The sequence below is a fragment of the Pristis pectinata genome, chromosome 10, assembly GCF_009764475.1.
Source record: "Pristis pectinata isolate sPriPec2 chromosome 10, sPriPec2.1.pri, whole genome shotgun sequence".
NCBI lineage: Eukaryota > Metazoa > Chordata > Chondrichthyes > Rhinopristiformes > Pristidae > Pristis > Pristis pectinata.
Genome location: NC_067414.1, coordinates 20159440 through 20177276, shown reverse-complemented (window position 1 = coordinate 20177276; position 17837 = coordinate 20159440). Strand labels below are relative to the sequence as shown.

Below are 17837 nucleotides of genomic sequence, written 5' to 3'. Positions count from 1 at the left end.
ATAGACATACCTATTAAGGTGTCCCTCTGCGCTCTTGGATATTTTCTTCTGAGAAGTCGTTCATAAAGGACCTGCATGTTGGTCATGGCTAGTCATAGGATTGTACACATGTACTTGTTACTTAACCTCTTTTAAAACTACACCCTATCAACTTGTCTAAAGATTAGTTATTGGAATTGCAACACTCAAATTGGACCACACAGTCAAAGCTGTCAGCACTTAAATTTATTGTGTGAGCTTCAGCTATCATACTTGTAATATCATAGCAAAGCAAAAGATTAGCAGAAATATAAAAGCAAGAGTTTATTAGTTCAGTGTTTTTCTGTTAAAGATTCTGGTAATAGCACACTCAGCAAACCTTCACCGTAATACATTTCTCTAAGATATACAAGAACATATTATATAAATGGACATATTTATAGGGGTATGAGAAAGCCAGCAGCCATAAACCATGCGAAGAGTATTAGAAATAAGAGTTTAAGATATCCTCTTTGAATTCACAACTAATTAAAAGGGCGACCAAAAAATGGCAGTACTAGCCATAATAAAATCAACAATAAATTTTCATGTACGTAGTTCATGGGATTAAAGTCACTAATAAACTATGATCTCAAACAACATTTCAAAGTTGCATGTTCCTATAAGATTTATAGCCTGTTGTTTATGGGTTAAGGAGATAATTTTTAATTGAAAGAAGTGACATTCTATTATTCAGATACTGCTGAAGGAGGTTTCACTTGGTGGTGTTGTGTGAAGAAACATAGCAACTGTGTCAAAGTACAACTTTCAAATAGAGGATCCTTTGAAGGTACAACATTTGCAAGGAAATTGAGGAATATATGTCATTAAAAGACAAATTATTCTTCCTTGAGTCTAGCAAAATGCTACTTTTATCCACAAAATGTTATGACAAAGTGTTCTTCATATGTCAGTGCATCTCAATCTTCCTTGCCTGAGCTTTGCAATGTGGAAATCAGAGGCGAGCTTGAGGTCAAGATTGTGATGTATCTGCCTTCTGCTCCATCATTGCACTCAGCACAGAGTTGAGGAAAAGTACCCAAACAACTGGGAAGATGGACCAGATGCACTCCACATTCAGTCCCTCAACTATACATGGCTGGTATATGTAATGCTGCTCCATTTATTTGAATAGAACTGTCAACATTGATTGAAATGGGTACTTTTTTATATTTTATTTTAGAGTTATACAGTCAGAGAACTGTACAGTGTAAAAACTGGCCCTTCAGCCCACCATGTCTATGCTGACCATTTTGCCCATCTACACAGAGGCTATTTGTCTGGATTAGAACTGTATCCTTTTGTCTTGCCTATTTAAGTGTTCATCTAATGCCTCTTAAACATAGTCATTGTATCTGATTACACCACCTCCTCTGGCACTTAATGATTTTAATTAAGCTTATATTATTTAAATGTGTTTAGTAAATGCAGTATTTTAAAATATTTTTAATTTGAAAATTACTTTAAAGCAGTTCAGGAAGATTTTAAATGTCACTGATCATCAATTAAAACAGTTAAAAACATCTTTAATAATGGTAAGTTGTCAAAAGACCATGAAGGGGCCTCAGGATCCTGCAGCTGGAATGTAGATGCTACTCAGAAACCATTAATCTTCATGGGATGGCTGTTGGAATGTGGCCTGGAGGAGCTCTGCACAAGTGGGGCGACAAAAGGTAAATGTAATAAGCCTGTAACAATACACAAAGACAAAACGGTGACTGGGGAGCCAACTGCAAGGAGTGGATTGTGTACAGTCTTTTCTAAAACTACATAAAAATACTTTGGCAAAATACTGTGAATATTGCAATTCTGAAACATCGACAGAAATTGATGGAAATATTCACAGGCCATGCAGAATCTGAGGACAAAGAAACAGTTAATGTTTCAGGCCAGTGTAAAAGTATACAGTGATTTTAAGAAAATACAAAAAAATGAAAGAACGAAAGCAATGCCCAGTGAAGGGGTGGATGAAAAGGCAATGGGCTGAAATATTGCTCCAAAATTAAGGAAGATGGTTCACCATTTATAATGTTGTCCACAGACTCCTTGTTTTCATTTATTTTTCAAGATGTGGCAAGGCCACCACTTTTTACCCATCTCCAATTCCTCTTGAAAAGGCGATGGTGAGCTGTCTTCTTGAATTGCTGCAGTCCTTCTGGTGGTGTCTACCAGAATTTAGACCCAGCAAAAATGAACAATGAAGCACTACAATACATTTACAGATCAGGATGGTGTGCAACCTGGAATGGAAGCTGTAAGTGGTGATGTTCCCATATTCCTAGTGCTCCTCTTCTGGGTAGAAAAGGTCATAATTTGGAAGTTGCTGTTGGCAAGTAACTGAAGCAGATGGCACTTATTGCAACTATGATGTGAAAGTGATAGTGAGAATTAATGTTTAGTTTGGTAGATGGAGTAGTCGGCTCATTTCCCCTGGATAATATTTAATTTCTAGAGTATTATTGGAGCTGTTCATGACTTGTGCTTTATAGATGGTGGGGAGGCTTTAGGATGTCAGGGGCTGAGACATTCACTACAGGTTATCTGACTTGCTCCTGGAGCCATTTATGTGGCTGGTCCAGTTGAGTTTTTGATCAATATTGTTCCCTAGGATGCTGATGGTGAGAGAATCGACTATGACTAAAGATAGGTGATTGGTGATGGTCACTGCCTGGTATTTTAACAGCACAAATGTTACTTATCACTTATCAGCCACTGACTACATGTTGTGTATGGTCTTACTGTATGCAATCACAAACTGCTTCATTTGCTGACGAGTTACAAATGGAAATAAAGTGGATCCAATCCTCAATGAATGTCCCCAATTCTGCCCTTCATATGGAAAGCTTGTCATTGATGAGAGATTTTGAGAGAAATTTGTACTGAGAAACTCCTGTAGTGATGTCCTAGGTGCTCATTTTGCAGGTTTTAGAATGGCAAAATTGCCCACACCAGAATCCAATATAGCACAATGCCCTCTCCATGCCTCCTCTCCAGGGGACCCAGACAACAAGACAAACTGTGTGTCTCTTCAACCACTCAGCTTGAAGAATCCACAATCAGCCATGAAGGCTTTGAACTGAGCAGAACAAATTGTAACATGTAATTTAAAATAAAATCAAATGCAAAAAGCAAAATCCTCTACTAACTGGCTTAGTGCTATCCCATAGGGTGCTGATTTGTAATAGCACCCATGGTCCTCCGACCTGAACGCTCACTGGCATGTCCTCCCTCAACTTAAAAAAAGATATCCACTTGAGCTAGGCATTGCACATTGTCATGCCAAAAACCTGGCACTCTCTCCCCCACCCCTCAGCTCGGTGTGGACAGGATTGGTTTGGATGGCCTGGGGCAAGCAGTAAAGCTGCTCAGTACTGCATCCGGCCTCCTGTTAGCCACTGCCTTCCCCTCTCTTAGTTTGGCTGCACAGCACTACCAGCAGCTTCGATCAACTTTCAGGAGATGAGACAATAGGATCCAGGTGCTGCCGCTCCCCATCAAAAGCTTGCACATTTCAGTGCTCAGCAGCCACACTGCTTGTCCCACCCCATCTAACAACAGCCTCTCTACACAAAGCCATGGGGTGATTCATTGCTGCAAGAGGGCCAGGCTCCAGTGTACACACCAAGTGAGTTACCAATGTAAAGGAAGATTTAAAAAAGAACAAGTTTAAGAGAGAGTGAAGGAATGAGACAGCAAGCAAGACAGGATGAAGTAATTAAGTATATTCATTGGTAAAATAAATAAATTTGAGACTTCAAGGGAATCAAGAATTATGGGGTCCAGGAAAGAGAATTGCAGCCAAGAACAGATCAGCCATTATCAATTGGTAGAGAGGCAATTCTTCTGTTCCTATTAAGTTCTACAAAGGGTGAAGGTCAGGAATTTCCTTGATGATGTTCTAGCCCAGAAGAAACCAACATTAAACATTTTCCCGTCCACTCAATATTGGGTACTGATGCTAGCTTTGTCTCAGGTGAGGTGGATGATGACAGTCAGTGAAAGAGGGCAATCATGTAAACTTGTTTGGCCAGAACCCAGATGCAGAAGGCATCAGTCTCAGATCTTCCATTCAGGACAGTGGCCACCAGAAGTCTCCGTATGGTGACAAACTTCAGTGGTCAACCAACATGCTGTAGAATGATCCACAGTCAAATGATTTAAGAAATTGAATATCTTGGTCAGGAAACAAAGGAACAGTTCTTGATTCTGTTCCCAGCATTTTCTTGGATCCACCTTGCAAAGACCACATCCACAGATGGATGGAAGCTATAGGGTTTCCAAGAGAACCTTCTCAATGATGGGATGAAGGGAGTTCAGGCAAATGTGGCCTGGGATCTCACCTGTTGTAGTTTGCACAGTCAGTTTTGTCCCCTTTCTTATACTGTAGATTATCTCGATGGTCATGTTCATCAGGAATGCCCGCAGATGGAGGATAACCGGGAGGAGTCTTACACACGTTGAAAGCTGCTGTCATGATTGAGCTCTGGATGTTTACCATCTACCCCACAGGCTTTAATGATGTTCATCTGCACAATGGCTTCAGCTCTCAATGGATGGTGGATCGCCAAGGAAATCCTCCATATAGTGTTGTGGGACAGCTTGAAGGGTCTACTATGAAATGGTGGATTCACATTTGAGTAGTTTGAAATGCTCTTTCCAACACTGACAGATACCATCATCTTTCTTGAGGAATAAGGAGACACCCTGTGATTGAAGGGCATTTTGTCTGATGGAGCGGGCTTTGTAAGTTGTCCAGAAAGAAGTTACACATGAAAGATGATATGCTGGTCTTCATAGCCCTGAATTTCATATGCTACCTCTACCAACCAGTTACTTGCCATGTCATGAAAGCAGTTTGACTTTAGCCTTCATTTGGAAGTATACAGGATTCATTTTAGTTTTGCCATGTGATGAAGGCAGCTTACTTCTACTCAAGATCATCATGAATCTGAGTATCATAGGTGTGAAGCAAATCCTCATTTCATAGCAATGGGAATTATCATCAGGATTGGAGTAGAATCTTGCCTGACCCAATCATTGCAATTCAGAGTTGTGTTAACGATAGTGAAGCATTAGTTTCGGCAAAGATTTAGGCAGAGGATGATCAGCCTTTTGTTGACACGCAAGAAGTGCTACGCTAATCTAGTTGCTGCCAGAAAAGCTACTGTCCATTCAGATGCCACAGTTTGATGTCCCTTTCCAGAAGATGCAACCCTAAAAGATCTGCTGTTTACCCACTACTGTCCCTCCCTGGCAGGCAAGGTTTGGTGAGGGTAGAAATGCTGCTGCTGTGTTTTTCTAGTTCCTGTGCACAATGGCATCCTTCAATGCATTTACTCCATGAGTTATTATTGAGTGTTCTCACATTTTAAGTTCTAAAGTTTAGCTTGCTCACATTACAACCAAAACAGCAGTGATCCTACTTGGTACAGTTTCCGAACCAGAAGAAATAGGATGGCCAATGTTTGAGGCAACTTTTCTAGTCCCCTCCTCATTTGGGCTAAGCAGAGGGTGCTTCGAAGACAGCTGCTCACTTGTGGATGGCACCTGCTGAAGGATACTGTGTTCTGGAACAGGTCCCAGAAAGCCATCACGCATCTGCTGCCAGTGTGCAGTTTTTGGCTGGACATCTCCAGGAATCATAGGCCTGCTCCCATCACCAGTATTCCATCACCATAGAACATCTGAATCTGACTAAAGCCTGTGAATGTCATGTTCAGCTTAGGAAATCTGGTGCACATTTGCAGTCCACATGATCTTAGTGATTAGTGGCTGGGTTTAATGTTGCAGTGGACAACAACAATTGGGGCCACATCCCGGTTACATTCTTTTTTCACGTTCAAAGCTGTTAGGGGCAACAGCTTTCTGTACGCTCCTCTGGTTTCATTTTGGATTATGAGTGTCGTAACAGGAGTATAAACTTCAGACAGTATTCCTCTTTGTGCCTTTGTAACCTCTCCAGCATGGTAAAGCAACCACCAGCTTCATAATGCATCACATTAAAGTCTTCAAAGCAGAATCAAAGTTTAAAAATATCAAAGTTTATTTAAAATTTACAGATGGACATTAGAAATACTGTTACCTCATGTCCAAAATCTGAAAAAACTCCAATTACTTTATACATTTTGGAAACTGTACACTTTGAAGATTCAGATTTGACCCTAAGTTCTTTAGTCATGAGTTCTGCTATGCAGAGCAATGCAATAGTTAGTTTTCAAAACCGTAGTTTCCTTAGATGGTAATCATTCTGTAGGAACTTGTATTGAACCAATGAAATCAAATACAAGAAAACAGGATTCAGAGGATTGTAACAGGAATGGTTTCAGTGTCAAGTTCGCTCTCTCATGTTTGTGTCCTGAAAATTTAAATCAACTTTGCCAGATTATTTTTCTTTAATGTGATTAGATTCTACTGTTTACAAAGTATACAAAATATATTAAATTCAACTGGACTATCATAATAGGTAGATGCCTTGGAAATGATTTATGATGAAAATGATATAATATCCAAGTAAACTCCTAAAATTGAAAACTACTATATTGTGATATGAACATTTAGGTTTTTAGAACATAGAACATAGAAAAACTACAGCACAATTCAGGCCCTTCGGCCCACAAAGCTGTGCCGAACATGTCCCTACACTAGAAATTACTAGGCTTACCCATAGCCCTCTATTTTTCTCATCTCCATGTATTTATCCAACAGCCTCTTGAAAGAACCTATCGCATCCGCCTCCACCACCATTGCCGGCAGCCCATTCCACACACTCACCACTCTGAGTAAAAAAAACTTACCCCTGACATCTCCCCTATACCTACTCCCCAGCACCTTAGACCTATGTCCTCTTTTGGCCATCATTTCAGCCCTGGGGAAAAGCCTCTGACTATCTACCCAATCAATACCTCTCATCGTCTTATATAGCTCTAACAGGTCCCCCCTCATCCTCCGTCGCTCCAAGGAGAAAAGGCCAAGTTCCCTCAACCTACTTTCATAAGGCATGCTCCGCATTCCAGGCAGCATCCTTGTAAATCTCCTCTGCACCCTTTCTATGGCTTCCACATCCTTCCTGTAGTGAGGTGACCAGAACTGAGCACAGTACTCCAAGTGGGGTCTGACCAGGGACCTATATAGCTGCAACAATACCTCTTGGCTCCTAAACTCAATTCCCCGATTGATGAAGGACAATACACCATATGCCGCCTTAACCACAGAGTCAACCTGCGCAGCCGCTTTGAGCATCCTATGGACTCCGACCCAAAGATCCCTCTGATCCTCCACACTGCCAAGAGTCCTACCATTAAGACTATATTCTGCCATCATATTTGACCTACCAAAATGAACCATTTCACACTTATCTGGGTTGAACTGCATCTGCCACTTCTCAGCCCAACTTTGCATCCTATCTATGTCCCGCTGTAACCTCTGACAGCCCTCCAAACGATCCACAACACCCCCAACCTTAGTGTCATCTGCAAACTTACTAACCCACCCCTCCACTTCCTCATCCAGGTCGGTTATAAAAATCACGAAGAGCAAGGGTCCCAGAACAGATCCCCGAGGTACACCACTGGTCACCGACCTCCATGCAGAATACAACCCTTCAACAACCACTCTTTGCCTTCTGTGGGCAAGCCAGTTCTGAATCCACACTGCAATGCCCCCTTCGATCCCATGCCTCCTTACTTTCTCAATAAGCCTTGCTGGGGTACCTTATCGAACGCTTTGCTGAAATCCATATACACTACATCTACTACTCTCCCTTCATCGATGTGTTTAGTCACATCCTCAAAAAATTCAATCAGGCTCATAAGGCAGGACCTGCCCTTGACAAAGCCATGCTGATTATTCCTAATCATATTATATCTTTCCAAATGTTCATAAATCCTGCCTCTCAGGATCTTTTCCATTAGCTTACCAACCACTGAGGTGAGACTCACCGGTCTATAATTCCCTGGGCTATCTCTACTCCCTTTCTTGAATAAGGGAACAACATGTGCAACCCTCCAATCTTCTGGAACATCTCCTGTCTCCATCGATGAGGCAAAGATCATCGTCAGAGGTCCCGCAATCTCCTCCCTCACCTCCCACAGCAGCCTGAGGTACATCTCATCCGGTCCCGGTGACTTATCCAACTTGATGCTTTCCAAAAGTTTCAGCACTTCCTCTTTCCTAATATCAACATGCTCAAGCTTTTCAGCCCGCTGCAAGTCCCCACTACAATCCCCCAGATCTTTTTCCGTAGTGAATACTGATGTAAAGTATTTATTAAGTACCTCCACCATTTCTTCCGGATCCATACACACTTTCCCACTACTGCACTTGATAGGCCCTATTCTTTCGCATCTTATCCTCTTGCTCCTCACATACCTGTAGAATGCCTTGGGGTTTTCCTTAATCCTGCCCACCAAGGCCTTCTCATGCCCCCTTCTGGCTCTCCTAATCTCCTTCTTAAGCTCCTTCTTATTAGCCTTATACGCTTCCAGATCTCTAACATTACCTAGCTCTCTGTACCTTTTGTAAGCTTTTCTTTTCCTTTTGACTAGATTTATTATAGCCTTTGTACACCACAGTTCCTGTATCCTCTCATGACTCCCCTGTCTCATTGGAACATGCCTATGTAGAACTCCACACAAATATCCCCTGAATATTTGCAACATTTCTTCCGTACTCTTCCCTGAGAACATCTGTTCCCAATCTAATCTTCCAATTTCCTGCCTGAGAGCCTCATAACTCCCTTTACTCCAAGTAAACACCTTTCTAGTCTGTCTGTTCCTATCTCTCTCCAGTGCTAACATAAAGGAGATAGAATTATGATCACTATCACCAAAATGTTCACCCACTGAGAGATCTGACACCTGACCAGGTTCATTTCCCAATACCAAATCAAGCACAGCCTCTCCTCTTGTAAGCCTATCTACATATTGTGTCAAGAATCCTTCCTGAACACACTTAACAAACTCTTCCCCATCTAAACCCCTCACTGTCTGGAGATGCCAATCGATGTTTGGGAAATTAAAATCCCCCATCACAACTCTGTTATTCTCACACCATTCTAGGATCTGCTTCCCTACCTGCTCCTCAATATCCCTGTTACTATTGGGCGGCCTATAAAAAACACCCAGTAAAGTAATTGACCCCTTCCTGTTCCTAACCTCCACCCACAGAGACTCCATAGACAGTCCCTCCACGACGTCCACTTTTTCCGCAGCCGTGACACTATCTCTGATCAACAGTGCCACTCCCCCACCTCTTCTACCTCCCTCCCTGTCCTTTCTGAAACATCTAAAATCCGGCACTTGGAGCAACCATTCCAGTCCCTGAGCCATCCAAGTCTCTGTAATGTCCACCACATTATAGCTCTAAGTATTGATCCAAGCTCTAAGCTCATCTGCCTTGTTCGCAATACTCCTTGTGTTAAAATAGACACATCTCAAACCTGTCTGAGCACGTCCCTTCTCTATCACCTGCCTATCATAGCTACTACTAGCTTTCTCTATTTGAGAGCCAAACACCTCTTCCTCAGTCTCTCCAGCTCGGATCCCAACCCCCCAAAATTCTAGTTTAAACCCTCGCCAGCAGCCTTAGCAAACTTCCCCGCCAGGATATTGGTCCCCCAGGAGTCAAGTGCAACCTGTCCTCTTTGAACAGGTCATACCTGCCCCAAAAGAGGCCCCAATGATCCAGAAATCTGAATCCCTACTCCTTACTCCAATCGCTCAGCCACGCATTTAATCTCCTCCTTATTCTGTTCCTATACCCACTGTCACTTAGCACAGGCAGTAACCCAGAAGTTACTACCTTAGAGGTCCTGCTTCTCAACTTTCTTCCTAATTCTCTATAGTCTTTTTTCAGGATGTCATTCCTTTCCCTACCTATGTCGTTAATACTAATATGTACCATGACCTCTGGCTGTTCTCCCTCCCCCTTCAGGATATCTTGGACGCGATCTGAAACATCCCAGACCCTGGCACCTGGGAGGCAAACTACCTTCATAGTTTCTTTCCTGCATCCACAGAATCGCTTGTCTGCCCACCTAACTATAGAGTCCCCCATCACTAGTGCCCTCCTCTCTCCTTCCCTACCCTCCTGAGCCACAGGGCCAGACTCTGTGTCAGAGACACTGCCACTGTTGCTTCCCCCAGGTAGGCTGTCTCCCCCAACAGCACTCAAGCAGGAGTACTTATTGTCAAGGAGTACAGCCACAGGGGTACTCTCTAGTACCTGACTCTTCCCCTTCCCCCTCCTGACTGTGACCCACTTGCCTGACTCCCATGGCCCCAGTATGACCACCTGCCTAAAACTCCTTTCTATCACCTCCTCATTCTCCCTGACCAGACGCAGGGCTTACCTGCATCATATTTCACATTTAATTCATTTCTTGCTGAGGATTGTTTTTACTTCCCTGCATGAATTCCAAGTAGTATTCACTTGTACTACTAAAATAGAACTTTGAAGTAGCACAAGATATTTCATGCTGTTTACTTCTTGGAAGCAAAATTCTACATTAAAAATTTTGAACAGGAATATCACATCCATATTATCCACAGAATCTATCCAATTGATTACTTCAGAGAAGATGAAATGAGTGACGAACAAACTATATTTAGCTAATTTTATAAACAATGCATGCTTTAAATGCCTTTACGTTTCCGTCTTGTTCTGATAGTGATGCTCTTCACCAGATTGAATTTTGGGATGGAAGATTGTTTATTGAGGAGAGACTTGATGGACTGGGCCAATACTCTGAAGTTTAGAAGAATTAAATTCTTGAAATGTTCAAATCCTTTAATAGGCTTGACAGGGTAGATGGCAGCGATGAGAAGAAATATCTTCACCCAGAGAGAATTCCCAACTGAATAAGATGTTCAGTTGCTCGATATATTCAGGGAATCGAGGGATATGAGGTGAGAGCTAGAAATTGTCATTGTGGTAGAAGATTAGCCAAGTGGCCTTCTTCTGCTTCTATTTCTCATGTTCTTTCGACTGGGTCAGAAGATCATGAGTTCACGCCATTTCCAAGATGAAGGGATATCTAGGACATCTCCTTTTCTGTGAAACATTAAACCCAGTGGTCATTTAAGCTCTCAGCTAAGCATAAAAGGTTCTGCAAAATTATTTGAAGAGTTCAGGGAACGTCCAAAGAAGATCAAACAGTGCTTCATTTACTCCAGTTTATTGAATTAGCAGATTTAAGTGAGTTGCTACATCTGTCTACATTACAAAGATGCATATATGCTTAAAGATAAAGTGATTGGAAGTGAAGTACTTGGGTGATGTACTGGGTTATCAAAGTTATCATACGAGTGCATTTTTTTTCCATTTTTCTTCACTTCAAACAGACTAGGATTGCTTGAGATATTTCTGCATAAAGATGTGCTTTTTTTCTGTCACAACTTTTATCTCATGAGAAGATCTCACAATCACTTCTCATAACAGAACACCACAGTTATCTAGAATGTGGGAATGAATAAATCCAACTATAAGCACCTGACCAAATTGTTGGGAAGTAAAGTAGGGATAACTAGAGAAGAAATGAGCTGTCCCATTAATGAAGACTGCTTAAAAGCAACAGTACACAGTTACTTTGCTTCCAAAGAAATCTTATGGGCAAGTGGCAAAATGGCAATTTTATAACACTCTTTCTTTATCCCAAAGACATATTTGCACAGGGTTATCAGTAAAAAAATACTACAAGTATCTGGATATGATGGAAGTTGGAGGTAGTGAAAGACAAAGGCGAATTACAGGCTGACTGGCATTAACTTGCCATGAATATTATTCAAAGTTATCCTACGTTGTGATTCCATTTTCAAACCAATTCACATTTCTTTTTCAAGAAATATGGTGCATACAAACTTTTTGTCCCTTTGGAAACACTGACATTATTAACTGAGAAACAACAGACTCTTGCAGTGCCCGGGGTTGGTGCAAAAAGTTTAAACAAGTCTCTTGCTGTGCACAGAAGTGGTACCAAAAGCTTAAGAGGTTAGTTATATCATTGCTCAGCAGCTGTTCACAGAATTTGCAACAACAAGAACAAATAAATAGAAAAGCCTATTAAATACAAAACATTCTCTGAAATAAATGAATGTTAAAAAGAATTTGAAAGTCCAAGATATTGTTTGCTCCATTTGGAGTAGGATGCTCTGCTCTTTCTTGGCACATTGTAGCATGGTTAACAAATGCATGAAAAAAAAATACATAGAATTAATTGAAAGATCACTGTTGTCATGTAGAGAAAAGCATGATATTATGGTATCTTGGTTACTTAGTGGCACAACTTTGTCACTGAATTTAACCCAATTATAGTTATAATAAATGATGCTGTTGAACAGTTTTACCTAGATGCAATTTAGCCAAAAGATGTTATTTTCTAAATATTATTTTTTTGGTCAAATATAATTAATTTTCCATTAATCTAGCACTTAAAAATCTTTATATAACACTAGGACATTACGGTACAGATAGAGGCCATTGAGCAGTGAGTCTATGTTAGATTTTTCTTACAGCGATCCAAAATCAATTCTATAATCTTTATTTATACAACTTTATATTTAACGATCTAATAAATGTCATTTTCAACCCAGAAATTTGATAATTGGCCTGGTCTTGTTGGATTAAAAGGCCTGTTTCTGCGCAGTATTACGCAGTGATTCTAAATAAAAATATCAATAAATTTAAATTTACTATTTCAACACAATTTAAGTATTAGTATTAAACAAAGTGCCTAAGCAAGAAACACACTTTGTTAACTGTCTCACGAATTGAATTTGATGTTTTCTTGAGTGCACAGGAAATATACTAAGGTACCTACAAGCAATACATTCACTCCTTGGAATTATATGTACTAAAGCTCAAACTTCCAACAACATAATTTAGTTTTGCACACAAGGAGCTAATCATCTCACCCTATCACATTCCCTTTGTTCTTCTCATTATTCACCATATTCTCTGCTCCTGAATACTAACTTGTTTTCTCTCCCAGTTCTGATGAAGGATTTCAAAATTGAAATATTAACTTTCCACAGCTGCTACCTGACCTGCAGAGTGTTTATAGCATTTTCTGTTATTATTTTAGATTTCCAGTATCTGCAATTTTATGATCTTCATTCTCTTTCTGAGAAGGGTCTACAGAAAAGGAAGAGAGTTTGAAGCTTCACCACTGCCACTCATTGCTAACTTTTTACGGTAAATATAGAACGCTGAGTACATCTGCAACAATTCTTATTCTAAGTGAAAGTATGGAATTAAGATGGACAACACCAATGCTTGTGGTGCTACACCTGTCAGTTTTCTTGCTACCTGAAAACTTGGCCTCATGATGTAAAATGGAAGATGGAGAATTAAGCACTTATATAATGATTTCTTCCTAATCTGCTTGGATTCTTTTTAACTGTAGTATCTACTTAAATAAAATGTCACACTGATTATAATAGTTAAACGTCAAGCAAAAAGCAAAAAAAGAGCAGAAACTGGAAATTTGGAAACAAAATACTGGGCATACCCAGTACGTCAGCAGCATCTGTAGAGAGAGAGAGCAACAAAGTTAATGTTTCAGGTTGATGGCGTATGAATGATAAAAGGCCAAGATCTGTAATGGCAACTCTTCTTCTCTCCACAGATACTGCCTAACCTCCTGAGTATTTACAGCACTTTACTTAATGTCAAATTTGTGCCACAAGAAGAAACAATGAAAGCTTTTTATGAAAATGTCCTTAGGCAAAGAAATGAAGTATTTTTCTGTCTTTTCATTTTTGATGACCAGATTTAAATTCTGCATTGATAGGAGGTCTAATAGATTAACCTCTGGGGCCTATCAACATCCCATGTAAAATGAGCAGGCAGCCTCAATCCAGAAACAATTAAAAGCAATTCATATTTGGCTTTGGGAGAAATTACATTTATATTTTAAGAAAGATAAGATCAATAAAGCAAACTTATACCTGGCGATGAATTGACAGACATTGGCATTTTAATCTTCTTAGAATTTAAAGGAGTTTGAGGAAATGTATCAACTAGAATACAGAAAACTGTTTCATATTGAACATGGAAATGTTCAACAGATTAAAGGAAGCCAAAAAGCAAGCAATCTTTTAGAGAATTAAACAAATATAAAGAAAATATTTTTATAAAATATTTATTTTAATGTAAGCATGATTCTGATTCTCCAAAATATAAATGAGATCAAAGGGATTTCAAATTCAAGACAAAACACTTCTTCAATGGAGAACAGAATCCAGAGGTAATACAGCATTTTCTTACTAGATATAAAATGGAAGAAGTTACAAAGATGCAGCCAATGGAAGATGAATTTCACCAAACACCCAGAAATGTTTATGTGCCCTTCTCAACTTGCATTATTTTGTTCTACAAATACTAAACTCTCACCAAATGAAAAATATCTTTCAGGAAAAGGATTTGACAAGTAAACTAATTTCAATGAAATACATATTGATCTACAAAAAAAGGCCTTAAGATAATACAGTTAATGTTAGATAAACATCTTTTAGTCTTTAGTTCATGAAAATATTTAACATCTCTTGGGAAAAGAACGTGTGAAAAGTACTTAATATATTCAATTTGTTATTATTTTTAGATTGAATAATAAAACACACCATGTTACCAAGATAACCATATTCCCAGTCTACTCAAATCCAACAGTGCTGCACCCCACCACCTGAAAATTGTACTGGATTTCAATGGTAAAAGATTCAGGTAAAAATTGTCTTGAAACAAACTCAAGGAATTAAATTTTTCATAAGGTACCAAAATGCTCTTTTATTCCTTGAGGTTTCTTTAATCACAAATCCCTTGTTTGGTCTAAAGTGCTTGTTTCAAGCTCTTCAAATAACATGCCACTGTTTGGGCATCAAAATGATTCTACTAATATCACAAACATTCTCTGGAACTGTGATGCAAAAACTTTCCTAATTCTTTTCAGTATCTGACACACTTCAATATTACACCCTTCAATGTCACTTCTATGCTTTAGCTCACTTGGTTGCAGTTTTAGCTACTGATTGTTACTGTAGTGCCTCCAGCAATCGCTTTGCCTTCTACTCATGCACTGTTGCCTCTGGGATACACCTAGGAACTAAGCTCGACCCTGCACTCTGCAGCATTATCAGTGACGCAGTATCAGCTTCCACAAGTAGACCATGACACTCTGCTCTCCTTTTCTGAAGCTTCTCCCAAAACTTCATTAACCCTGATGTCAGTCTAGAAAAACAGCCAATCTTACATGATCTACAAATTATTTAATTTACACACTGAAAAGCAAGGCCAGTGACTTTCATATCTTTGCATTTTTTCCCCAGGTGACTGAATCAAGCTGAAATAAATTGTTGGCAACCTTGATGCACTCTTCAGTCCAACTGTATACTCTCCCCAACACAGTAATGTCCCTCTCTAGCATTGCCAATTTCTACCTCTACCTCAGCCATCTATGATTAAATCCTTTACAAACATCTTAAATCAACTTTAGCCTCAACCATTTCAATGGTTATCTTCCCATCCACTACCCTCCAATAAGGGAAATCAAAAAAACTGCAGATGCTGGAAATCTGAAAATAAAAACAGAAAATGCTGGAAATACTCAGCAGGTCAGGCCGCATCTGTGTAAGAGAAACAATTAACATTTCAGATCAAAGAGCCTTCATCAAAACTGGGAAGGAGACAAATGGAGTGTGTTAAGCTGCAGGAAGGGTGGAGTTGGGGGGGGGGGTGGGTTGGGGGAGTAAAATGTATCTGATAGGGTAAAACTGGGGTGACCGTGAGGATAAGCTGCAAACAAGATTGGGAATGGGAGCAGTTAAAGAGTGAGCACATAGACAAAAGAATATAGATAAAAGAATGTAGCAGTTGTGAAATGCAGAGCAGGGAGACATGCCCAGCAGGACAGGTCCAGAGTCTAGCTGGGCATGTCTCTACTCCCAGAGGTAATCAAAAGAAAAAAAGGGGAAAAAAACAACAAACAAGCTGAGCCACTGTAATGGGTGGATGACTGATACAGACAGAAATCAAGTTAACTGAAGTTGTAGAATTCAATATCAAGTCCAGAAAAATAGCGAGGGAAAGAGTACCACCCATTAGGGACAACAGAGGCAATCTGTGTGTGGAGCCAGAAGGTATAGGTGAGGTCCTAAATGAATACTTTTCATCAGTATTCACAAAGGATACGGACATTGTGGTTGGAGAACTCAGCGAAGAGGAAGGTGAAATTCCAGCACAAGGTCTCCATTAATATACTCAATGCCTTCAGAGGCTTAAAAGATGGATAAATCCTGAAGTTACTATAGGAGACAAGGGAAGAGATTGCTGCCGCTCTGAGATTTTTTATTTCTTGGCTGGTCACAAGTGGGGTATCAGCTAACTAGAGGACAGCAAATATTCTTTTGTATATGTTTTCACTCTCCCATTTACTCCTGTAACCTTGTTTACAGCTTATTCCAATGGTCACCCTGGTTTTAATCCCTCCCCCACCGTCTCTACAGCTTAACAAGGTCTTTTGGTCTCCTTCCCGGTTCTAACAAAGGGTCTTCAACCTCAAAAGTTAGCCCTGTTTCTCTTCTATGTGGCCTGACCTGCTGAGTATTTCCAGCTTAATCACCCTCCAATAAACTTATCCAAGTACTGGAGCTTGTATTCTAGTCCTGTACTAGTCAATTACACCAAATCCTGATTATCCATCACTATTTTCCTGATCCTCATTGCTTTCAATTTAAAATTACTACTCTTTCATTCTAATACTCTTTCTCTTTCATTCAAATTTTATTCACCACTCCATTCTACCCCCTTGCCTCTATGTGTTCCATTCTTTAAATTCATCCAGAACTTTCAATTCTTGATTCTAATACATTCAGAATCTTTCTTTTGCCTCATTATTTGCAGTGTTGCTTTTAACTATCTGGGCCCTAAGAAATCTTCCCTTCAGTTTCCCTAATCCCCTGTACAATACCAAGGCAATCTTTAAAATGTTTCCTTTGTGACTTTGGTCTCTCTTCTCAATAGTTCCTTTGACACAATGTCAATTGTTACTACACAGAAAGAACCCATTGAACCCATCTTGAATTTTTTGTAAGAGCAATTTAGTTCTCTGGCTGTTTTCAAGTGGATGCCTAATTCCTGATTGAACATAGTGACACATCGATTTTCACCGAACTTTCAAACAGGGGAATTGCTGCTCATAACTACTTAGTCCATGTGAAAGATTATTTTCTTGTTACTTTTGATTCTTTAACCATCAGCTTAAAGCTCTGCCCTCCATATCTCAACCATGCCACCAATATAAAGAGTTTCCCTTTGTGCACTTGGCCTGGAATCAGCATGATTTTGAGCATTTCTATCACATCTCCTCGCAACCTTCTCTGCTCTAAGGAGAACAACCCAGCTTCTCTAATTTATCAGGCAACTTATCCCAGGAATGTATGTAGGTGTGCAACTCCATCGTGGCTAGGAAAAGGGATGGGTATATGGCTAGAGGGTGTTGGTAAAAGGGCCAGGTGCACAGATGGCTGAAAACTGAGCCAGGTATTTGGATAAAGCATGGTGGAGACCTGGGTCTAGTTTGTGGGGGAAATGCAGCCAGGATGGGCACAGGTGTACAGATAAGGCAAGGCCTGGATTAAGGCTAAGTGTGCGTAGGGAGTGCAGATGGGAACTAAGCCAAATATATGGACAGAGTGTGGTCAGGAACAGAGCCAGGTGTGTGAATGGAGCATAGTGGGGAGAGAAGGCTTCATGTAAAATAGGGAGAGAGAGTGAGATAAACCTGAACCACAGCAGCCAAATGTAATTCAGCATTCAGCACATTCAGTGAG

The 17837-nt window shown here is 40.1% G+C and overlaps 1 protein-coding gene across 1 annotated transcript in view; it reads right to left on the bottom strand.

The window, feature by feature from the left end:
* The window catches only part of fam135a (family with sequence similarity 135 member A), a 155701-nt gene that overhangs the window by 54845 nt on the left and 83019 nt on the right, over positions 1-17837 (bottom strand). The window contains 1 exon segment of the mRNA XM_052024870.1: positions 11-88. Coding sequence (XP_051880830.1) covers positions 11-88 — 78 coding nt within the window.